General features: G+C 41.5%; 1 protein-coding gene across 4 annotated transcripts in view; it reads left to right on the top strand.

The window, feature by feature from the left end:
• KCNK2 (potassium two pore domain channel subfamily K member 2) overlaps window positions 1–25,507 on the top strand; it is a 130,668-nt gene that overhangs the window by 49,629 nt on the left and 55,532 nt on the right. For 3 of the 4 annotated variants that reach the window (XM_014264418.3, XM_026791048.2, XM_074537091.1), the window contains exons 4-5: window positions 6,646–6,956; window positions 20,401–20,518. In XM_014264418.3, the coding sequence (XP_014119893.1) occupies window positions 6,646–6,956; window positions 20,401–20,518 (429 nt within the window). Of the gene's footprint in view, window positions 1–4,786; window positions 4,922–6,645; window positions 6,957–20,400; window positions 20,519–25,507 lie in introns of those variants that run through there. The other variant, XM_005483014.4, reaches the window with a different exon arrangement.

The raw sequence follows: 25,507 nt of genomic DNA, 5'->3' as shown, positions 1-25,507 counted from the left end.
CCAAACCCTGGGCTGCATCCAAGGGAACATGGCCAGCAGGTCAAAGGAGGTGATTCTCCCCCTCTACTCTGCTCTGGTGAGTCCTCACCTGCAGTGCTGCATCCAGATCTGGAGACCCCAACATAAGAAGGACATAGAACATCTGGAGCAAGTCCAGAGAGGTAATGAAGTTGAAAACAGGACTGGAGAACCTGCCCTACAAAGACAGGCTGAAAAATTTGGGGCTGTTCAGCTCAGAGAAGAGAAGGCTGCACAGAGAGCTCATAGCAACCTTCCATTATCTGAGGGGCCCTACAGGGAAGCAGGAGAGGGACCCTTTGTCAGGAACTGCAGTGACAGGACAAGAGGAAATGGGTATAACTTAGAAAGAGGGGAATTTTAGTTTAGATATTAGGAAGAAATCCTTTACTCTGGGGGTAGTGAGGCACTGGAACAGGTGGCCCAGAGATGTTGTGGATGCCAAACCCTGGAGCTGTTCAAGGCCAGGTTGGATACAGCTTTGAGCCTGGTCTAGTAGGAGGTGTCCCTGCCCATGGCAGGTGGGTTGGGAGCAGATGGTCTTTAGGGTCGCTGCCAACACTTAACATTCTATGATTCTGTGATTTGCAGTACATATTCTAGTTGCCCTATGTATGCTTAACTCATTTCAAAATGTGAATTAGATGAGATCACATATTTTTCAATATGTCTGTTTTATGGCTTTACCATTTTCAGAGGCAGAGGAGGGCTGAGTGCCACTCAGCTGCAAGTGTCTCCTGCCTATTGCCTTCTCCCCAGTGCTGGGAGGGTGTGTTTTCAGCATAGTCACTCAAGCAGCCTGGCATCCTTGCTGCCTGTGAAGAACATGGTCTACCTTCTCCTTTGCTCCACAGAGAAGCAGGCTGTGTGCCATTAATCCCTCATTTAGTTTAAATTCCCATAGCAGGATACAGCTAATGGTTTATGGTGAAATACAGTGGCATGGCATGGCCTTAAATGTCATAATTATCCATAAAGAACTGACAGAGATCTTTTAATGTCTCCAAAGAAGTCAAGAGACAAGTAATTTGTAAGTTCTGCTGAATAAGTAAAATGAACATTAAAATTAACTTACTATGTAAGTCCAGTAGTGTTTCTGCAAAGCTTTCTGGTAATGAAACCTAGCAGTAACAGAGGTTTGTCTTTGACTTCAACTGGGTGTACAGTTTGGCCAAATTCTGAAGAGAGGCAGAGGTTTCCTGCTACTATGTGATGAGGAAGAGAGGATGCTGTGTTCAGGAGGTCCCAAAGCCTATACCAATCCACTGTTTGATCAGAGGCACAGGTTCCCTGTGGCCAGTCAAACAGGTGCCCACATGAATAAGCTGCTGTTGAAATCAGCGAGGCAAATGCCCTCTCTGGAACCCTTGTTGTAGCAGTCCCTTGGGAGTATAGAAATTCTCAGCAGCTAAATAAGATTGAGGAAGGCTGGAACCTGTGGTGCCTCCCATTGCACAGCTGCTTAAAGGAGAAGAGCATTTATTGCTCACAGAGGTGGGGGCTTAGCAGAAGCCTCTTGTTCTGGGTGCAAAGCAAGTGTTCTTCATGACCTCCCAGGGAGGGGATAGCTCCTGAATTAGGAAGAGGAAAAGAAAGTGTTACTGACAGGTAAGAGTACCTTTTACTTGAGACTTTCAAATTGGTCTTTATAGGGTAATACTTCTCTGGAATAACTGTTTCTCTGCAAGTGATCTTGTGTCCTATCAAAGCTATGTTTAGGTCATCTGCAGCTGTTATTTCCATGAATATGGGATTGCTGTGTTTATCATGCAACTTCAACTTCCTCTGCATGCTGCATGCCTGTCTCTCTTGGCTGAGCCTACTTTTAACATTTCAAAGAGTTGAGCAGCTTCCAGTACCCACCGTCTGTGAGTATTGTGGTCATCCCAAATTATGCCAGTACATTTTTAGACAGCATTTGACAGTCCTGTACATTGTGAGTTTTTCTCATGTTAGCATGAAATACACAAACCTGCTTACACTTAATCTTAGAAAATTTTTTCCCAGTTTGTTCAGATAAATGTCCTTGGCTCAGCAGCAAATCCATTTGCTTGCAAGGCTGGAGCTCTGTGTTTTAGCCCCTTTTATTATTAAATTTTGTCTGTGTTGGTTAGTGGGAAGTTTTGTCAGCGCTGCATTTAAGTGTGTTTGTTTAGCAAAGCTCAGGCCTGATGCGTCAAGCTGGTCGAATGTCAGTTCCAAATTTGAGGGCAAAGTGGTCACACACAATGTTCAAACAATGTGTGGTGTACATTGCAAAAAAAAATATTGATGGGCACCACTCCATAGAGTAAAGGCTAGTGCTGTAAAAGGCCTCCAGAAAATAGGAGTTGCTGTACACAATGGTTTTTATTGTAGACTACAAAAAGAATTACTGGTTTTCTTGCTGAATTTGAAGATCGATGCTGTATGTGGAGCGTTTATATCCCTGCTAGAAATGAGAATGGACAGCTCAAGTCCACTCAAAGTAAGTGTGAGATGAGGATCCAGCTGAGGATTGCATCTGGGATCACAATAGGTGGAAAATATCAGCCAGCTGAAACTAGACATTGGAGATGTTTACTAGGTAATTAATGGAAATAACTTCTTCCCCAGAGATAGCTCCTCAGGTCTTAAGGTTAAGGCACCAATGCAGTCATTCCTGGAGCAGATCTCAAAATGGTTTCTTCCCATTGGGTGGAATCACTAAATTTAAGGCCTGCTCCAAACCCTCCCGAAGCTATTGGAAAGCTTCCCATGGATTTCAATTTGTAGGCAATAAATATGAGCCTTTTAAAGCTTTTAATAATAACTCCTTCACTCAAAGAAAAACAAAATCTCATTCCAAATATTTAGATTGCTAAAGAAAGGCATGTAGTATTTTCCACAGTATTTTATGGAGACACAGGTCAGCATGGAGGAAAATGTTCACGCCTGTTTTTCCATAGGATGTTCAAAGAAATCCTGCGAAATTACTCTTTTCCATGAGATAGGAACAGCCAGTGTTTACATAGGCTAATGATTAAGAAATCTGCTGGAAAGAAAGGAGAAAATATTATTTTTTTGGGGGGGACAGTATTTTATATTAAAAATATTCAGGTGTGAGAATCTTACATCTTTGAGAATTCCTTGAATGAGGGAGTATCAGCAGTCAGAAGCAGACATTTATCTTATTGTTTGAGTATTAGGTCTATGTTGATGAAGCCAGCCCTGTGACTGAAGATCTGCTTGCAAGGGGCTGTTGGATTGGGCCCAGAGGCTCTCAATACTCGACAAGTGCTCTGATGGTTCCCAGGGATGGGCAGCAATGAGCTACAGCTCGCTCTGAAATAGCAGGGGCAGCTTCCTGCCCTGTGCTGCATCTTCTGGAGACTTGTGGACATGCAGCGTGAGAGTGGTGTGATTGATGTTGCTGAAATGGGAGTCCTGAGGAACTCAATATTACACTCATTTGTATTATGTCACATTGATATGGAGAAGCGTTAAAATAAGTGACTTCTAAAGTGTTTGCTGATGGTGCTGCTGATTTAAGTGGGATTATAGCCCATTAAACACCCGATGTATGACTGTCTTTGGCCATTTTACAGATACAGCCTCTGGCTTTAAATGCTTGAGACTTATACCCATTTGTTAAGGTAATTTTTTAGACTTTTTAGAGAGTGGCTGTGGGAGCAGTTTTTGGTTTCTCTTGGTAAATCCTCTTCTAGGATTTGTCTTCATGCTCTTCACCTCAGTGTGAACAACTGACCCATGGATAGTGTCACAGGTGACAGATGACTGGCAAATAGGGGAGTTAGCCCACTAACACTAACTAGGGGAGTTAGGCAAAGATAGCAAGGATAATTTCAGGCTTTTTAGTGGCAGAAAGCACAGTTGAAGCAGCATTTCTGATGTATCTATCAGACAGAAATGGAAGAAGGCGGTGCGCAGGCGGCGCGTGCGATAGGAGAGCAGCTAGCATCCCTGCCTCCCAGATCCCACCTAGTTAACTCCTTGCAGCAGCACGCCCGGGCTGCCGAGCACCGGGTTAACATCAGGCCGAGCCGGGGAGTTCGGAACCGCCTGGCCCTTCAGCTCCGCGCCGTTCCCCGGCGAGGGCCGAGGTGTCCCCGCTTGTCCCCGCTCTCCTGCTAATTCGGTGACATTTCGGACAGTTCAAAAGTTCACGGGGAGTCTCGGGCGAGGCGACCGGGTTGTGGGGCCGGAGCGGGGACCGCCGGCAGGTCCAGCCTCGCCGGCGGGGTTGGCCGGTGCCTTCTCCTCCTCCCTCTGTCCCTCCCCTCTCCTCGCTTGTTTCCAGGCGAGACCTTGCTCTCCTGGAAAGAAGAGCAGGTACCGCTCTGCCTCCCCGGGCTCCCCTTCCACCTTCCCCCGGGCGCCCAGCAGCATCTGCCCAGCGGGCGGCGGGGCGGAGGGCGCGGAGCTGCCCCCCCGCCGGCGGGGGGCGCGGAAGGGGCGCGGAAGGGCGGGGGGGCGAGCAGCGGTGCGGCTGCTCGCCGCCCCACAAAAGGCACCGCCGGGCTCGGGCTGCTCCGCACGCCCGGCGCACCGGAACGCGCACGGACACGCACACACACACACACACACGGGCGCTCAGGCACACACGGACACACTCGCACGCACTCGCACACACGGAGCGCCGCGATGTGCGATGCGCGATGCGCGACGTGAGGCACCTCGCACGCCGCGGGGCCGGGGAGAGCCGGCGGGATCCGCGTTGCCAGCCCGCCCGCCCCTGCCGCTCCCTCTCCTCCAGACCCATCCATCAGCCTCTTCCTATCGGTCTGCTCCTGCCTTTCTTTTCTTTTCCTTTTTTTTTTTTTTTCAATTTTTGTTTTGAATTTGCTCTAACTGTATCTATCCAAGCATAGAAAAAATGCCTGCCCGTGGAGCGAGGAGAGGGCACCGGGTCGGTAAATAAGAAGTGAGTACGAGCACAATGGCGTGCCTCCCCGCTCCCAGCCCTGCGGATGCTGCATGCGCCCCTGCTTCCCCCGCACCGGACAGCGGGATGCTCCCCGCGGCGGCCCGGGGCTCCTTTGTACCTTGCCTGGCTCCTCTCCCCTCCCTTCCCGGCCCCGCTCCCGCCGCGCCCCGACTCCGCCGCCGGCCGCCTCGCCCCCGCGCCGCTCCCCGCGGCGGAGCATCCCAGCTGGCGGCGGCTCCGCGGGGGCTACCGGGGCTGCACCCCGCGGGGGCGGCGGCGGCCCCGGCGCGTTGCACCGGCCGCGGGGCGGGGGCGGCGGAGCGGCGGTGCCCGGTGCCCGCTCCTTTGTTCGCCGCCGGCGGCCGCGGCGGGTCGGCGCTGCTCCGGGCGGGCTCGGCGGCCCCGGCCGCGCCGAGAGCGCTCCCCGGCACCGGCCCTGGGGATCGGGAGGGCTCGGGGGCTGCCGCAGGAGAGGAGGCGGCGGCGGGAAAGGGGCTCCCCCGGCAAGGTGCGGGACGGGGGGGCCGTGCCCCAGCCGCCGGTGCCCGTGGGGCGGGGGCCGGAGCCGTGGGAGGCGTGACCGCGGCGCGCCTGGAGCGCCCGGCGCCCACCCCGCGAGATGCCAGGGATGCTCCGCGTCCCGGCCCGGCCCCCCGGGGCTGCCGCTCTGCCCCCGAGCCCTTCTCCCGGAGCAGCGGCGTGTGCCCGAGCCCGGCGGGTGCCCGGCCGGCGACTCTGCCAAGTACCACCGCCTTCCCTGCAGGGACGCATCCCTTCTCCGCCGTCCTGTGGGAGACTTTCCTCTCGATTTAGATCTGAGCTTTTCCCACCAGCAGCTGGAAGAGCTGTCGTGGCCATTTAAAACGTCCTGGTCATTCAAAACAATTTAAATATAGCTTGTGTGGTTACTTGCCGTGACCATCTTCCTGCAGGAGACCTTTATCTGGACTTGATGTGGAGGATTTTTTTTTAGTGCCCATGTAGTTACTGGTAGTCACATGAGTTATCCAAGTACTTGATTAACACACTCAGCCACTCTTTTCCTAACCCGGTGGGGTTTTTGTAGCTGTAAATAGAAGTACCTGCTGTAACAAATGCATGACTCTTCCAGTAAGCACACATGTGTTGTGCTGCTGTTTTCTGAAAGGTGTAATCAATAAACAATTAGCCTGTTAAGACCAGTATGATGAGCAATGTCTTATTTTTAAGATTGTGTCTGGGGAGTTTAGAAGTGATCACACAGCTGTTCTCCAAGAGCATTTGTTGGAGCATAGGATAAAATAGCTGAAAGAGATGCAGTTTTGTATTTTCCTGATACTTCTGTAGTGCTGAGGTAGAACACAGCTGGAAGACTGCTCAGCAGTGCTTGAGAGAGCAGCGGACATAAAAAATCTCTGCAGCAAAATACTACCTTAGAGTAATTTAATGTAATGCAAGGATGTAGGGGAAGTATGCTTTTGGAAATTATTCCATATCATATGGGGACAGACATAGAAAATGTTCCAAATGTGCTTATACATGTAAGATGGACACTACTACTCAGAGCAACAGATCTGAGTAAGATCTGAGTTGTAAGGTGTTATGGGATTAAGAGAAAGATGAAGCAGTTTAAGAATTCCATTTAGAAGCAACAGAATTTGTGTAGTCTCTTGACAAGAAGTTTAGTTAGTGAAATCTGAGTGGCACTGTAAACATTAACTTTCTTTTTCTGTTTTTGCCAGTGGCGGCACCTGACTTGCTGGATCCCAAATCGGCCACTCAGAACTCCAAACCAAGATTATCATTTTCCACCAAGCCTACCGTGCTCGCTTCACGGGAGGAAAACGATTCAGCCATTAATGTTATGAAATGGAAGACAGTCTCAACAATTTTTCTGGTGGTAGTCGTGTATTTAATAATTGGAGCAACAGTATTTAAAGCCCTGGAGCAGCCTCATGAGACCTCCCAGAGAACTACCATTGTGATTCAGAAGCAGACGTTTGTATCTCAGCATTCCTGTGTGAATGCAACAGAGCTTGATGAACTGATTCAGGTAATCCATACCAAACCCCTCATCACCTTGCCTTAGAGGAACAAATGATACATGGCAGTGCTGCAGTGATAAGGGGCAAAACCTTTATAGCCGGTGCTCTGTATTGGCCGAGCGATGTAACAAGTGTTAGATCAGAAGCTGAGCATTTGCATTTTCATGCAAAGCATCGTGATTGAAAAAAAATTAGCAATAGCTATTTTTAGGTCCAGTATGCTTGCTAGAGAGCCTTTTCACTGAAGCCTCCCATTATGCTAATTAAATGATTATTCATCAGCAATATATATAATTATTAGTTCACAAAGGAATTGGTATATTGATTGTGCTTTACAAGTTCTGTCAATATTTGAAGTGCCTAATTCTGAGGAAGAAGCTACACCATCCATTGCCTTGAAGGACTCCTAATTTACTGTGATTTTATCAAGCTAGCGTTCCTTCCAGCTGTATGTTTCTTTATATTGATTTTGTTTTAAATACAGGAAAGCACCATGGACTTCCTACTTTGATCTTAAATCTCAATTTTCTCTACTTCTTAAAGGCACATCCACAAATGATGTACATTGGTGTGTTCCTATTAACATGACTTTACCCTTGCAGGTCCCCTGCCTCAGAACCATGGGAGATATTTATTTGCAGTAGCGCAGAACTAGATCTGGAGCCTTATCAATCCCCTTCCAACTTAACTCCCATGTTCTTATGAATATCCAGTGGCACAGGAGGGAATAGCAGAGGGCTGCCAAATCACATCAGTTCTGGCATGGGACAATGAAATGGGAGACTCGAGTGAACAGTCAAGATTTGGCAAGGATTGACTCCTTCCTTAGCAGTGTCCATGGGGCTATCTGAGTCTGCAGAGCCCAAGAATGGGACAGGGAAAGCAGGAGAGGGTGTTGGGCACCCAGACTATGGCAAGCAGGAACTATGGAGCATGCCAGATGCATGGGCAGAAAAAAATTCTGGAAGTGTTGTTGTCAGCAGGTATGGCTGTGAGTTTAGAAGCTGGTTTTACCTCTCCAGACCAATCTGCATTGAGCATTAGAATGGACATGTTTTCTTTTTTCAGTTTTAAATGTAGAGTTCTGATGTGCTGAGTTATTTTTATGGTACACTACTTCTGAATTTTAAAGGTAAGCTGGGAAAATGTCTTGTATTTTGTGATTTCTCCCCTGCCTTGTTGCTAAAACATATTCCAAAACTGCTACCCTTAAAATGCCTGTCAGACAGCTCCTCTCTCCACGAGTCCAGCGAGGCATGCCTGAGGAGATGCTGCTCATAGTGATTTAGATGCTGGGTAATAACTGTGTTCCAGTGGTTTGACCAGCAGAATGTAAGATAATCTTTCAGAGAAATACACAAGCACATTCTGATGAAAAATAACTTTTGTAGCTACTATAAATATCCTCCTATGAAATTTTTAGGTCAGATACTGTACTTGTGAAGATAAAAAAAGAAATTTTGAAGCAATATTATCTTACATCATCTGTGAGATGGACCTTAAGGCAAAAACTGTTGAAGTTTGCTCAGGAGTACTTAGATATTTTAGCATTTATGATTCTCTGCCCAGAAGCACAGATTGATAATAAAAAAACACTTAATCAGCATTCAACGCCCATTTGATGTTCTGTGTAAAATAAATGAGTTTCAGTGCAACCATCAGAGAACAGATAACCATATCAGCATCAGCTTCCATCTCCACTAATGATCTTGCCACAACCAGAAAAACACAGGCGTGTGAAGCATGGGGAGGTGACACAGCCTCCCACAGCACATGGATGAGAGAGAATTGTGGAAAGAGTTTGCTCTGCTTGCTGTTGGGGTCAATGGAAAACTTAATTTGCCTTTGATCCCCTCTGCTTCTCTGTAAAGAGCACCATGATGTGGAGGTAGGAATGTGCAGTTCCATTCCTTCCACAGGAGCAGAACTGGGGCACAGGGAGCATCTTTGGGTGCCTTGCTTTATGCAAAGTGTGAGTCAATAGCATCAAGTGAATAACATTAAGGGTTGGGAAATTCTGCTTTCCCAAAGTAAAATGGAAAAGCAATGGTAAAAGAGAGTCTCAAATTCATTTTTCCAGGTCTAGGCTACTATCTTACTCACTGGGCTTATATTTCTTCCCTAGTTGCCACTTTGCCACAAAAACTAAATTAGTGAAATACTTTTTGTCTCACTGGGATTGTGCCTGACTGCTATTACAATATAATGCAGTGTTTCTTCAGATTTTGTTGGATGTCTGTATGAATAAAAACAAATAGTCCGTGCAAGGAAAAAGTAAATGTTATTTAAGAATTCACTGAAAGCTATAAAACCGAAAATTAATAGGTACTAGAGCAGAAGGGAGCTAGAATGATTAGTTTGTGTGAAGAAAATTACAGAGCTTACAGACTGTAATGGCTTCTTTAATCAAGAATTTACCTTGAGTCGAACTATAATGAAATTAATTGCAACTTTTGTTCTTGAACTTTGTGTTCTGGGAATCCAGATACTGTTTTGGCTCTTTCATGCTAGTCATTGCTGAAGGTGCTTGTCATACCAGGCTTTTTCAATCTTCACAAACTTCTGCTCTGGAGTTTAATCCTTACTCTGAAGCAGACTTGACTACCCAAAAACTGCCCACAGGCAGTGCAATATGTGGTAGCTTATTCAGGTGAGCACATCAGAGACACTAGTTGGAGACAACAAATTCAGCTAAAAAAAAAAAAAAAGCACAAGTGGAATGACAGTCCAGTTTCCAGCACCCAGGAGCTGTGGAGTTTCCAGGACCTTGGCTAAAATCTTCCTTTTGTCACAAAGCTGTTTAAAACAGTGTTGTGTGTTTCTATATATACATACAGGATAGGGATTTTCCCCTTCCTGTTTACCCAACCTTATTTATCTCACCAATCCCCAGAACCTGTCCTGCTACAACAATATATACTGTTGCCAACTTTTCAGCAGGCGCAGGTTTATTCCCTGGGTTTTGAATTCCTGAAACTTTGTATTGTCACATTGATTGTGTGGCTCCTCTGGGTGTACTAGGTGAGAATTATACTTTTACAGACATCATATATTTTATATAGATGTAAAATATGGGGCAACAGAGAGCTGCTATGCAGCCTAGAAAATGTGCAAAGGTATTGGAATAGAGTGCTTTGAGGATGGCAGTGAGGTAAATTCAGCTGCCTCAGAAAAAGGACCTGTGTTTTCCTCATAACTCTTCAGTCCCATCCAGCAGCTTTATTCCTGCGCTGACAAAAAAAACCCCAAAACCCCCAAAAAACCGCATGATCTTTATGACTTCTGTCTCAGACTTCCATGGTCCAGCATTGCAAATCTTTCAGTCTAAAGCACTTCAGTTGTTGCCTCACTGTCACAGAATATACCTGAAATAAACAACAGCAATGCATGACCTTGAGAGGTATATCCGGGTACATAACGTGATATTTTGTGAGCACTTCCATTTAGTACCATATTAAAAATGTGCACAAGTCATGCAGAGCATATCTGTACACCCAAGAGACCAGTTTTTCCAGGCAATTCCAGCTCCTTTTGCTGTAGCCTGAAGCCAGCATTAACAACAGCATTAAGTGGATCACTGGATGCTGTCCCCAGTGGTGCTGAGGTGGGCAGTGCACAGCACTCAGGGGTGGTATATCTAAGTTTACAACTAGAGAAATACCCCAGGAGGGAGGCTTGTAAAAGTACAAACACTACCTGGGTGAGTAATGAGAATACAACAGAGCAGCAAGCTGTGCATGGTTTGATGTTAGACTTCACTTTAAAAAAGTTGCAGTTGGAAGGTCTTGCAAGGATCTCATTTGGTAACAGATGAGAAAGCATTGGATTGGTTATTTGTGATATCTAATATATTATAAAACAGCAGAAAGGAATGTGGCCAGGTTCTTTCCTACATTTTCTTTCTTTGGAGAAGAGTTCTCTACAATTCATCATGAATGGTGGTTTGGTTTCTCTGCCTGTGCCTGCTCTCAAATTGGCCCTGCCATGCAATGCAAAGTGACTGTGAGATGACAGAATAAAAGAGTAAATGTAGTTTAGACTGTGTGGATTTAATGAATGTGTGACGAAGTATATAAACCTTATCTTCATTTACACTAAAGATTTTTTATGTCTTGCACCCAACAATTTTTCTCTCTCCACTGAGCTTTTTGTTGATAGAAGCTGATAGAAACCTGGGAGTAATCCAGCTATACACACAAATAACAATAAGCATTAAAGAATTAAATAATTCTCTAACTGGAGCTCTTGTATCTAATTATTTCAATCTAATTCTATTTTTCTTTAGTTTGTTGACTGTTTCCTATAGCAAGCTTGCCACTAAGCATTTAAAATGTTAGAGAAATCCTCCAAACTCAGATGCACAAAATGTAATGCCAATAATGTTGAAAAAAATCCTGCTATGTTTATGCCCTTGTGAATGGTAGCAAATGGTAAAGACACCATAGGTTATGTTCTGGTGGCACTCATGTCCTCATGCATGAGACACTTGTGTCTTCCTTCATCTCCTGGGTTTGTCTCTGGAAACAGGTTGGGCCTGACTGAATTTGATACTCAGCAATGTCATCAAATTGTCATTACTGTCATTTCATACACCTCATTCTTTCTAGAGGATCCCAAAGATCCTATGGAGGAAATAAGGTGCATGAAAAAACTGTCAATTTCCTTTCTCCTTGCCCAGAACTCATGTTGTGCTTAGGACGTAGGGATGTGGCCAATATTTTGAGTTGTGGGATGTCTTGGCAACTAGAAGCAACTGTTTGTCCCCCTGCCAAAGAGAAAGATTATTAGGAAAAAAAAAAGAGAAGAACTTTTTATGTAAATACCACCTAATTATATAGTTCTCAGTAGTTATTTGTTCACATTGACCTTTTTAAACCAAAATGGAAAAAAAAATTCCTTTTAATATCCAAGCAAGTTGTTTAATGCATTATTTTTGCATACAAAAAATAGAAATAAGAAAAATTTTAGTTCTATTATTTTATATAACTAAAATGTCCCAGCAACCTGGTGTGAATTATTATAATTATTTTAGTGAGTTAATTCTGAAAATTAATAAAGTGTTTTCAAGTAAAGGTACAATGGAACATAAGTTAATAATAGAATATTGTTAATTTCCTGTTCCTTTAGCAGAAATATCCTTCAAATATATTTATTCTGAAACCCTAACAAGTGGAAAAAATAGTCTTACACTAAAAAGCACAATCTTTTAATGTGTTCCAAGTGCTATGTGTGGTAATTCTTGTCTTATAAAACCTTCATTTTGAAATCTGAACAAGTTTGCAGGGTGCTGCACCAAGCTGTCTCAGCAGTCATACTTTTGTAGAGTTTTAAATCCAGCCCCTTTCAGAGCACGTGGCTTCTTCTGAAAACTGAATGCCCACAAAAATGTGCTCGCATTTAAAATAAACAAACAAACCAAAAGAATTAGTGAGCCACCAGGATGAGCTGAACTGACGTGGATCCCACAATCTGATCTCCCTGGGTTCTGTGCAGGCTTGTGGCTGACATGGGGAGAGCAGCTCTCCGTGCAGGGATCCTGAGTTGTGTGCCATTCCTGTTTTCATCTCACATTTGTGTCAGCTGCACTGCCCCTTTTCTTTCCATTCATCTCTTAGATTATGAATGAGACCAAGAATGGGATTTTTAAAAAAAATCTCCCTTGAGGACAAATGCTTTTTTTGCCTCTTTATCTCTCTCGAGGGAAGCATGACATAATTATGAATGACATGGGAGCAGTGTTTCTTTCTTCAAACTGGCATCACCAGAAAGCCATCATGGCTTCTTCTGTGATTAATTTCTTGTAAAAATATTTTACTTTAATGTGTGCATTTGCTGTGTTTCCATTTTTATAGCTGAAGGTAGGTAACTACATTAAGTTGCACCTCCATCAGTAACTGATTCTCTCTCTTTCACAGGCTACTTTACAATTTGCAATGTAGCCACAAGAAAATTATATTTGCCTGAAAATAGTTTTTTCAGGTATATATTTAATTTCAGTCAGATAAGCTCTTTGAGCCCTGATTATATAGAAAACTGTTAAAATAAAGAAGTGTAAATCCTTTTTCTTCAAGAGATTATAGGGTATTTGAGTATGCTGTATAATTTTTTAAGATAGGAAAACACAGAGATGCAAAGATCTCGTTTTCAGACAAATACTACATTTACTTAGACAAGATTAACATTTATTAACTAAATCTATTAAGCTTGAAACAAATTTTGTTAATTCTTTGAATCACAGCATTTGTAGATGTTTTCAGTCCTGTGAGCTGTAGCTTACAAGTACTCTCAGCAGGAACTTTTGAGATAATTTGAATGTATCAGTTTAAACCCTTAATATTCTTAGTCTCTCCTTTTGCAATTCCTTCTAGACTCTCCAAAAGAAAGCAGAAACTATCCCATGTCATGATCCTAGCCTGGAAGCAGCACTTATGCTTTGTAAAACTCAAAGCCTTGAAAAGACAGATAGACCAGCATAGAAGAAATTGAGGCTGCATTCTATTTTATTTATTTATCTGAGGATCCAAAATAAGATTGCATCAGTTTTTTTAATGTGCCATCTGCATTTCAGTTATGAAGCTAATGACAAATTGCAAATATCAGTGGCAGAGCTGCCTGTTGATGTTTTCACAGCAATGAAAGAAGGAATGAAGGACTTCCAAAGCAGTTAAAGCACAGGGCACAGGAGCTGTAGTTTGAGTTGTTGTGCATGTGTCTGTCCTTGGTAAGATGTCTGCCCATCAGAGCACTTGGGCTTTATGTACTCTGGGTGTCCTGGCAGTCCTAACTGATTACATCCTGTGTCTCTTTTTCTCTTGCTGTGTCTGTGTCTCCTTTCTGCTTCACTCTGTCAGAAATAAATGTTCAAATGCACTTTGAACCCCTCCCCCCTTCAGTTCTGCCTGAATCTCCAGAGCAGAGAAATATTTATTAAATGAAAGATTTCTGTGAAAGACCTTTGACCACACCCTTAGCCAGAGCTGTGCTTCACACAGACACCCACCTGCTGTGGCTGGGTGTGGATGGGTTGCAGCAGCCCCTGGACTGTGTGCACTCCTGCTCTTCTCCCTCTTCTGGCTCTGTACTCAGCTCCTGGAAGGAGGGATTTTTTTTTTTGGCCAAACTTTCTCTTACCTGGGAGCATTTTCTCCATGGACAGGACAGCTAAGCCAAAAGGATTTTTTAAAGCGGTTTTTATCCTTCTCAAGCATTATTTGGGAGGAGAATAACAAATAAATTCTAACTGCCCTTGTCACTTCTTTGTTCAAGCTGATTGGTCTCAAACTTTTATTGCTGTTTCCAGTGTTGAGACCCGTAAAGATTCCATTTCCTTCAGATGAACAGTTTTATGCACCCAGAACTTAGCCTGATTGCATCTGAATGCCAGCTTTTGTCTTAGAAAGGGTGGCAGATATGACTCATTAGTAAGTCAGTTCTGCAGAACAGCTGTTTGCATAATTCTTCTAGTCTGTAATATCTAGGAGCAAAGAAAAACCTTCTTCTCTGAACGTGCATGTGTAGATACATGCATATATATGTGTGTATGTACGCACAGAGAATTTATACACATAGAAACCCATGGGGTTTGTGATGCATATTTGTAATAGAAATGTTGTTCATTATGTTTCTGCATGTTTTTAGTTTAAGCAGCTGTGAAAGAGATTGAAAAGAATCCTTCAGTACTTCAGTATGTGGGGTACTAGTCCCCAGTGTAGAACACACTCCTATGTTATACAAACTGAAAAGAAAAACAAGGAGTCACAGAATTATAATACAAATATTATTGCAATCTCTTTCAACATCAAGGCCCAAAACCATGTGTTTTGAGGCTGAAGAGTTGTTTGTTAAGTGTTAAAAGCATCCTGGTGTGCCTTTGAACTGAGAACTAGGATTTCCATGCCTTGTAAACCAAAGCTGAAATAAAAACCCAGGGCTTGTGCAGTAGCTGGGCCATATGAGGTGTATCTTTACACTGTAAAGGGAAAGTGCCCTTGTCAAACAGCAGCAGAACTGTAGCAGTGGAGGAAGAAATCCAGGCTGAGAAATGGTTTTCAGAAACTTTGAGGCACATCTGACTTTTTTGACACCACTTGTCAAATGACTGCCAGGAAGCTCAAGCTAACTCCTGACAAGCTGGGTAACGAAAGAAAGCACACTCTGGATCTCATCAGGAGCATAATTTGAGGTGATTCTATTTTAATCTTAAGTAGGAGAGCTGAGAGTAATGAACTGTTGTGTTACATCATTTCATAGAAGTGAAGTGACTGGAAGATGGTACAAAAACATGTATTCAGAGCCTGGTGTGGAACAAGGAGATGAGCATTGGAGTGACTGGTTTGACACATACTTATTTCTGCCTGATTTCCATGTGAGACAACAGTTGACTACCAGAGGCCAGCCTTCATACTTTATAAATTCTCCCTATTTTCCTGTGTCTCTGCATCCACTTAGTGGATGTGGCTCTCTGGCCAGCAGGCTGCCTTTTCTCAGTCAATGCCATTGACTCCTTGCAGGGTCAGAGCACCAGAAGATGAAATCCCTGACCTAGAATTGTCTTCTGTTCTCAGAAAATGACTGTGCTGTTCAAAAGACTGCTTTATCTCTTGTTTTGACAGAAGAAAAGCCACAGTATTCTATGTCTTAATCTGCAAAGTAAAGTTCAGCATGGCCTCTACAGAGAGATGCCTGCATGACCACAGGAATAACACAAAGCTGCACAATGTATTTATTAGAAAGTGTTTCTAAATTATATAGGAAATGAAATACTGACATTGAATTAAAATGTGATTTGTGTTCTCATGCTCCTTTTCCCTGTGTTCTGATTTCAAGCAAAAAATGCGTGGTGTGAAAATAATGTGCTTTTGGAGCTCTGCTCATGCCTGGCCTGTCCACTCTGGGCTCCATCATCTCTGCCTCTTTTCTCTGATACTCTGCTAAAGCTTGTTCCCAAAAGTGGCTGCAAAGCCAGCTAGCTGGGATGTGTGGGTGTAGTGCAAGTGAGGACTTGATCTCAGACACACTTCATGTCTATCCTAAGATACAGTACAGGGGAAGCCTAAGAATTCACCTAACTCAAAAATGGGAATTTTCTAAAATTTTAAAATGTGTCAAAATTTTATCTCGACTCTCTTCACTATCAAGAAAAAGGGCCTGATTTTTTTCACCATTATAAAGATAATTAAAGAAGAAAAACACATTACTGTAAGTGTAACTTATATACTGTAATTTTAAAAATCATTGTGCATAGAGGCCTTGATTGGGTGCCATGTGCTGGGTGACCCACCCTCTGCTCAGTCCTCACTCACCTCATATGAAACAAGTACTAGGCAAAGACTCTGGAAGATTGTAAGACAAGTGAAATAGTCTGCATAATTTATGAATTTAATCTGTTTACATTCCTGTTCTAATGCTGACCAATTCTGTAGTGTTGAAACAAGACTGATTTTTAAAACAATTTATTTTGTATATGGAAAAAATAGTAGAAAAATTGCCACTGAGGAGGTCATTTAACTTTAATAATGGAAAATAATTTTTAGAAGTCAAAAAGTTCCCATGTTGAAATCACACATAGTGTTTAAAGGCTGCAGCATATGATGACTGAACAGATTATAGAGTTCCCATGATTCTGCTTTTAGATTCAAAATGCACAGAGTTACTGTCACTAGTGTTTCAGTTAGGAGAAACCAAAGGTATCAAGAAACTAGGGATGGAGGGAGAGAAAGAAAAGGAAGGGGAAGGAGGGAAGGAGGGAAGGAGGGAAGGAAGGAAGGAAGGAAGGAAGGAAGGAGGGAAGGAGGGAAGGAGGGAAGGAAGGAAGGAAGGAAGGAAGGAAGGAAGGAAGGAAGGAAGGAAGGAAGGAAGGAAGGAAGGAAGGAAGGAAGGAAGGAAGGAAGGAAGGAAGGAAGGAAAACTCATGACAAATGAAGTTTGCAGTAGTAGTAAGACATCAGTCAAAAAATAGGCTGAAGGACCATGAGTTAAGGTGTTAGACAGCTCTGACAGTGAATAACAAGCCTGTTATTTGAAGGCTAAGGCTGAGATCCTGTCCCTTAGTGAAGTTAGTGGAGCCCAGGGTTTCATTCAGGGCTAGAGAAGTGTTGATATTCAATCCCCTGGGTAGGTTTGTGTGGTGGACATGTCACAAAGATGCTGCCCTGAAATTATTGCCCTGAAATGCAAAAGTGTTACGAGTTATGCAATATATTATTTTCTTCTTAAATTTTTCTTGGGAATAGTCTTAGATGATGATCTTCTTACGATTGCTGGCCAGACTAAGAAGAAAAGTCATCCTCTGATCCAAAGAACTGAAAATGCAGCCATCCTTCCTGAAAAAGCTGCAGGCAACATTCAGGACTTTATGAGACAGCCGTGTTGACCTCAGCAGACCAGTAACCTCAGCCACCTCTTGCCCCTGTTACTCAGGAACATTCTCACAGATGACTGAAGGAATGAAATGCAGCAGCTTTGTTGGTGTCTAGTCTAGCTTCTCCAAGCATGGTCACAGCCCAGAAGAAAGCATAACATTGTGTGTTTGGAAACAACAGCCCAGTGATGATGAAGGCATCATCTGGCCCTTTGTGACTAAAACTATGCTGAAAACAATCGACAAATTTACAAATGTGAATCAGTAAATGTACAAAGAAAGTCAATGAGAAATACTGGCAGTAAAAAAAAACTTATTTAAAAAACTTATATATATTATTTTCTTCTTAAATTATATAGGATGTACAACAGGTTTGTTTACATAGGTGAATATATTATTTAATAAGAAAGAGTTTTCAGTTTGGAAAGAAAGAGGAAGCTGAGTGGTCTGTAAGATCATTAATTTCTTGAAGGAAACAAATCAGAAATTGCTATTCAAGTGTTCCTCAAACATAAGAAGTTAAAAAATTAATTTGAAGTACATACAAACTCTCAAACAGGAAATATGCTTTAAATGATCCACAAGTAATTTGAAGATCTTACTGCCACAGAACGACTTGGCTTCCAAAAATCAAGTGAGCTCCAAAAGCAATTAGATAAATAAATGACAAAGCAATTCACCCAAGCCAATCTGAACACCACGATGCAGATGCAGCCTCCTACTCAGAAAGTCCCTAAAAGTGTGCATAGTCAGAACTTAGGAGGCTGTATGAAAAGGAAGCATCTCTGAAAGCAGCCCTGATTATTTTTCTGATTAGCAGTTGGATAAAATCAGAGACATAATAATAGTGGCTAATTGTCTTTTGTAGCCATCTGTTGTGCCTTGGGCACTTTTGGGTTAAGCTGTATTTTTTTTTTCCAGGAAAAATGTAGGTGTGGTAGATGAAGTCAGGAAATGCATAACTGTAGTGGGTTGTTGAGCAGTTTAGATTGGAACACCTTTAATATAAAAGGCCTTGAGGTACATATGGCTTTAAAAATGTGCAGTGATGGTAAAAGCCCTGAATTTTACAAATCCATTTTACATCTGGATTTGTATAAAACTTGGTCTTGCTGGACTGTCTGAACAGGTGCATTGCTCTGGGAGTACCTTCATCCAGTACAAGAAACTGTAATGAAACAAGAATGGTTCCAAAATTGACATTGATCCAGTGCTATATGATAGAATGTCCTCACTGGAGAGTGCTCCCATGTGCAGGTACCAGGATTTGTGATGGCAGCTCTTAGTGCCCTAAAATGTAACAGCCCTCACTGAGCCCTGTGCAGCACAGTGCACCGATTCACCCTTCCTTGTAAATCAAAGCAATATTTGTGTTGTGTAAATTATAAAATCAATTCAGCTGATGGTTTTCACATGCCTCTTAGTCTGGTGTGTCCCTTCCCACATGGATGAAAACACCTGTCAGTGTCAGTGCTGCTGCATTTGCTCCTGCCAAGCTGGACATCATGCACTAATGTGGAAGATTTATCCTTCCAACACAAAGGAGAATTAAACTCTCATTCCCCTCACTTTCCCCATGCTTACTCCTTCCTCAGTAGGACTGAAAATTCCACTTCTTTGGTGTCTGTCCCTCTGTTATTTAAAAAAGAAAAGTTTAAACAAAGAAGTTGAAAGTTTGTGTAAAGATACCCCAGCTGGTTTTCTGTTGACAACCCTGGATGGTGGAAATGGTTTAGGTTTGGCAGGAGGATCCCTGTGGCTGCAGAGGTGCAGCAGTGGGATCAGAATGGTTCCTTTTGTGCATCTGAGCTTTGAAAGGGGCAAACTGGAAATGTTGGGTTTAAGCTGGATTTCATGTTGGATTTAAGTCCCATAATAAAAAATAGATGTCCTAGTTAATCCCACATTGTTACTTCATAATCTCTGTCCGGATCAAGTAACTTCTGTGGGTACAGTTGAGTAACAGAAATGTTTTAATTTCCAAATAATCAATGTATTCTGGAACTGAAAAAATTCTTACCACTGTACAACACTGTTCCTCTGCAGCAGACTGCCTGAAGGGAAGATGGCTCTGGTCTTTCATATCACTGAATATATTTGTGTACCTAATTATTGTTGTAAATCTTGCCAAGCAGGAACTACTAGTCAGTTGAAATGCTCATTTTCACTTTGTGATATTGCTTCCTCTGTTTTTCTTTTGTTAGACACCAATTATCACAAGTGTCATAATTAGAAATAAATCCAGTTTTAAAGTTTGAGAATTAAATGAAAACTTATAAAAATATTTATCACAATTTAAAAAATACTTTTTCTTTAACTCAAATACCAGTGTATATCTGCAATTGTGATATAACAAAACAGGAATACGTTTTGTAATAAGAATTTAAAGTAGTTGATACTGCTGAAAGAAGAAAAGTCCAATTTCTTGAGACTATGTAGATGTCACTAGTGGCAAACTTGTTGATTTTATTAGTTAGGACTGAATTTTTCAAGAACAACATTTCTGAAATATATAGTTGCATAGAGATACATGTTTGATATTTGACTGAATTTTTGCTGCTATAGTGAAAGTTGTATAATTGTATGTGTGATTGCTTTAATTATTGAAATGTCTGTTTTGTAAGAGTGTTTCATTCTTTGGAATTATTTGATACAGAATAATGCATGGGCATTTTTTCTTGATTTCTTAAAATGACTGTTTTTAAGAAGTCCATTTGCTTGCCTAACACACCACAGGAACATTGTGGGAATCTCTCATTATAAATTTTGTCTAATGCATGCTTTTCTTCACCAAATAGTTACAGCAGCAAAAATAATTGTGTTTGTCTTCTAACTAAGATAGAAATATCACAGATTTTGCATTCTCCCCAATGGTCTGGACTTTACAGGTCTTCTGAATTGCCTGGGGTGGTTGCTGAAGAATAAATTGTAGCCTGATGGAGTGAAAAAGCTCGAGTAAAGCAACAGAGATCCTTTTCTAGTTTAGTGCTTGCATCAAATAAATTATTTAATCAATTTATTGTATAATATATATATACATATATGAATACAATTGTTTAATGAATATTGACAAAATCTTTTTAAACTTGCAGCAAGTAGTGGCAGCAATAAATGCAGGAATCATACCTTTAGGAAACACATCTGCTCAGAACAGTCACTGGGACTTGGGAAGTTCCTTCTTCTTTGCTGGCACTGTTATTACCACCATAGGTAGGACACAGCTTATTATCTTTTTATATTCAATGAGCTGAAACTCTTGATTTCCAGTGTGTGCATGTATCTGTTAATGGTAAATCTTCCAAATCTTCTGTTTTAAGTAGAGAGTTATTTTCTAGCTGCAGGGGCAGAAATAATAGCTGTCTGTAAAGGAGCCCTAGCTGAGTGATTTTTCTGTAGAAAAAAAATGTTGCTGTACATTTCTCTCAAGTAACTGGAAGAGGTTGTGGAAATATTTTCTGGGGAAAGTTTGGTCAACTGTACAGTCACAAGTGTTAAATAGGGCATGATTTAAAGCACATGTGCATTAAACCATGACTGAGATGTATGGAATTAAAAGCCTGTGTTCTCCCATTTGATGTTTTTATTTTATCTAAATTCTGAAAGAGTCACTGTCCCTCTGAGCAGGTGTAAACTGAAACAGTGTTTGGTATTTCAGTTTCTTCCCTTTGACTATTGTACACATGGTATGGAGTTAAAAAAATTAATATAGCTCACAGAAGGGTATTCACAAAGATAGATGGAAATTTGGAGATGAAATCATGAGAAAAAAATTGAGAGTAATATATAAGGAATTGTAGCATCTTCACAATAATTATCACTATATAATATTTATATGCATATTGTGGTGGAAGAGGATGTTCTTTTCAAGTGTTGTCTGCACTTTTTTTCTTTCTTTATGTAGAAGTGCATAAATACTGTATTTTGTGTTTGAGTATAAATATGTCTATATTTATTTGTATGAATATTGTGCCTATGTGGTATTTTTCCACACCTAGAGTAACTGAAACACAAGTTTAGTGAAACCAGAGAAATTCTTACCTCCTTGATTTGCAGCAAACTTCCTGATTTTATAGTAGCACCTCCTCATGGTGATTAAAAACCCTCAAGTATTGAATAATCTAATTGAAATTAAAGGTTATAACCAAAAAGAGCAAGAACTTTAAAAGGACAGGCTTGTGATCAATCTTATGTTATCCTCTTTGGGTAGCACTAAACTTTATGTTGTGAGCATCCCTGGTCCTATAGAAAATGCAGAATAGTTGTTTCACTTCCTAATAAGGATAAAAGTTAACATATGAAAGGTGTTCAAGGAATTAAAAGTTCAAAAATTATTTTAAAGCAGTGGAACATTTTGTCTCATCATCTTTTTTTCTAAGTAAAACTAAGGATTTTCTAAATCAAAATGTTTTCTGATTTAATTTACTGACCTGATTCTACCAAGCCATGTGTAAGTCCAGCTTGGAAGAGAGCAGAGATCTGCAAAGGCATCCAGGCCTGTGATCCACTGTTCCCAAGAGGAAAGATATCCCAATAGGAAATACATTTGAAAATTAATATTTCAGGTCGTTTCTGCAGACCAGAGTTGACAGAAGCAGGTCAAACTGGGCAACAGTAAATATTTGTTTCAAGTTTTGTGATAGCAGCCTGAGGAACAAAAAGGGGGGGAAAAAAGTCTCCCATAAAATATTTTGGCTTTGGAGTGGCTGGGTTTCTTTCATCATGGACCCTTTCTGGTGGGAAGCTCCCAGCCAATGGTCCTTTTGAGCTTTTCTCAGGATCCAAGGGAAGCAGGATTATATGGAAGCTGCAGTGTATTGGTGTTGTCTTTATGCTGTGACCCCCCTCTCCCGTGGCTCCCAGGGCTCGTGGTGTGACAGGAGGTGGTGCTGGGGTGGAAAGCACTTGGAAAAGTGAATTACCTGGGAAAAGGTGGTGAGCAGAACAGCTGGGTGTGCTTTCCCTTAATCTTTGGGTTATTTTGTGCCAGCAAGTGATTTTGTGTTCAGAACAGTACCTTTGAGTATATGAGTAACTTTTTGAAAATGAAGGCATTCCTTCCAGCTAGAAGGCATATGGTAATAATACCTTGATTCCTCAAGAGAATCAAAATGTGGTTTATGAGCATCTCCAGAGAGCTGCCATAGGTTTCAGACAAACACTACAGATATTCTCTGTGGACAAAGACAAGACCGTGTAAATTCATAGAATAACTTTACAGAAATAATTTGTGAAAGACATTTGATAAATATGAATAAAATTTGTAAATATTACATGCTTTAGTCTGTGTACCTTAAGAAGTACTTTCAGATGAGAAAAGGGATTACTAGCATTTAGAGACAATGATGGCTTTCCAGCAGGTTCTGTTGCAGCAGATTTTGTAGCTTTCCACACCACGTATTACTATTAATTTTACCATATCACTTAGCCCACACTCTTCCTGGTGATATGTAAGAATCTAAGACATTCAAATGGAACCAGTAGTCTATGAATAGAATTTCTCAAACCTTCCTTTAATGAAAGCAAAGCCTTTCCTTACTGGCAGTAGCACTTGCATCCCACAAATATTTGGTTTCTGGGGAGAGGATAATAAATAAAGCCTTTAGCATCTGCCTAAGCAATAAATAACTGCTTTGCAGTTACTGTTCTTGTTGTATCCCTGTAGTGAACACTGACATGAAAAATATTGGCTATCTGTGGCTGCTGGAGCAGACTAAAACCATCTTCTGGATCTGCTGTAGGTTTCTGAAAGGTTCCATTATGTCTCTAGAGTTCCAAAGCCAGCGCACACAAACAGAGGCATCAGTTCAGAAAACGTGGCTTAGTATTTATGTAGCATTTTTTGAAATCTGTTATAATCCTTCATGCAATTCAGTAAGTGTTGCAGTGCCTAATATAAAATTAGCAAAATGAGGTTGAATAGAATATGATGTGATACTGCTACTAGATCTTTTCCAAAAAGTGGATTTAGTTGACAGTCTTAATCAAACAGTTTCACAAGGCTTTCTTTAGAACAGGTCCTTGGTCTTAGCTTTGCATTTGCTGCTGTGATGCCGCACAGAACTTGTTTCAGGAAGGGTTATATCTTTGGCTGGCTTAGTTGGGTGTTTTTGCTTGTGAATATGTTTTCAGAACAAATATACCTCATCTCAACAAAGAGATGTGAAATTGCATGATTATTAGTCTGTGCATATGGGATGGTTTCAGACAGTCTCTTAGAGGGAAAAGGGTAACAGAGGTAAATAGGAATATGAAATTATCTATGAAAAATATTGTTGCATTGTTCCCTGGGATACTGTGCATGCTGCAAAGTACAAAAGAACCTCTTTTTGTCTACCTGAAAATGTCATTATCCAGTCAGTCCTTCTCCAAGACCACATGACCAAAGAAAAGAAAAAAGAGGGTTGAGGAGAAAAGCAAGAAAAATGGTAACTTAATCATAAAGCTGGAGATAGTGCTGAGGAGGAAGGGAAAATAACCTGTATGCCTTTTTTTTTTTTTTTTTGCCCGTCTTTTCGTTCTGAGTTCATTGCTGGTACTGTGCATGGTTTGTAGCCTCTGGTTCATTTCCTTCAATAGGTAGCTGAACTTAAAAATGGGCATACAGACACAACCTGTACACACCCCAATTTCCCCCAGGTTTATGTTTTAAGGGTGGGGAAAGTTTTATATTGGCAGCAGGGTAAAAAAACCGGACCTGTCATTTTGAAGCTTGAGACCTGTGTCCAGTAAAATGAAAAAACAAAGAAGACATGTCAAGGCCTTGAGCTCAGCAAGTTGTTTTCCCAAATGTCTGGTGTGTCAGCACATAAAAAATTGCAGTGTCCTCTGTAATACAAGAAACTGCATCGTGAGAACCTCTGCTAGCCTGCTATGGATCTTCATCTAAAAGAGCTGCATTATTTCCACTCTTATTCCAGACAGCCTTATTCCAGTCATGATTTTTTCAAGCACTGCAAGGTAGGCATATGGGAAGAGTGTTCATTCAGGCTCCTGGAAGACGGAGTGCCTTGGATGGCAGCCGAGAGTGCGGTGGCAGTGCCAGCAGCCTCGCTGGTAGCTGTGGTTTGCCGGAGTGCATCCTTCCAAACAGAGCTCCCTTAGTGCCTGAGCACTCGGGGATGCATCACAGCCCCATGGATGGCCAAATCCAACTGTTGCCAAAAATTGCCTCCAACAAATCCAAAAAGGAAGAGCACATCATTTCTTCTTGTCCTTTTCAAATGTCCTGGCAACTTTTGTTGCCGCCAGCCCTTGACTTTTGAACCCAACATCTCATGTTCCCTGGAAACTGAACCTCTCGAGAAGTTTACTTATGGCTAATGTCTTTAATTTAGGGTCATGAAGTTAGCTATGGGAACCTGGGCTTTTGGGGTCCAAAAGTGTAAGAACCAATATTAAAGTGTGCGAAAGAATATGAATACAAAAAAAAAAAACAACCAAAAAAAAACCCCACCAAACCAAAAAACAAACAAACCAAAACAAACAACAAAAAGAAATAGAAAATAGATTTGTAAATATTTACATTTTAGGGAACAGATGTGAATAGCAAGCAGCTAAGATACTGAAAAATAGATTTATGTTTTTGACTAGAAATTTCAACCTGATTTGTCATTTTTAAAGCTGCAATTAGTTATGTAGCTTCAAATGCAATTTCACTTTAAGGAACCAATTCTTCTGTCATTTTCCCACTGGCTGGACAAAAGATTTGCTTGTGAAGGCAGGGTATTTTAGAAAGTCTTATTACATTGCTTTTTGATTTGAAACAATAATAAAATCCTGCTGCTAAAACTGTCCCTTCTGGCACCATTCCACTGCATGTTTGAAATACAAGGTAACAGAATAATGTGCTGACAACTAAAATATACAAAACACTTTTGACGTTACAAAAAGACAAATATTGTTCATAATGAGATGTTTACCTATTATGTCAGATAATCATAAAGCTAAAAATGTGCAAATGAAATTGAAAAATTTGTTCTCCTAGTTCAGAAAAGTAAGAAACATCACATGCTTATCTTTGAACATGTTACTTTTTTTATTTGTTTGTGCCACCAAAGAACAAACAAGGATTTTGAGGATGAGCATAAAAGCTTCATTTTACAAGACTGCAGCTTATCAGAGTGTAAATACTTGGATTTCTGTTAATGTAATTGTAAGGGAAGAGAGAAGAAGCAAGCAAAAGAAAGTGAAATGCTGAGG

The sequence above is a fragment of the Zonotrichia albicollis genome, chromosome 3 (assembly GCF_047830755.1).
Source record: "Zonotrichia albicollis isolate bZonAlb1 chromosome 3, bZonAlb1.hap1, whole genome shotgun sequence".
Classification (NCBI taxonomy): Eukaryota; Metazoa; Chordata; class Aves; order Passeriformes; family Passerellidae; genus Zonotrichia; species Zonotrichia albicollis.
Note: the sequence above shows the minus strand (reverse complement) of the source record. Positions and strands in the feature narration are given on the sequence as shown.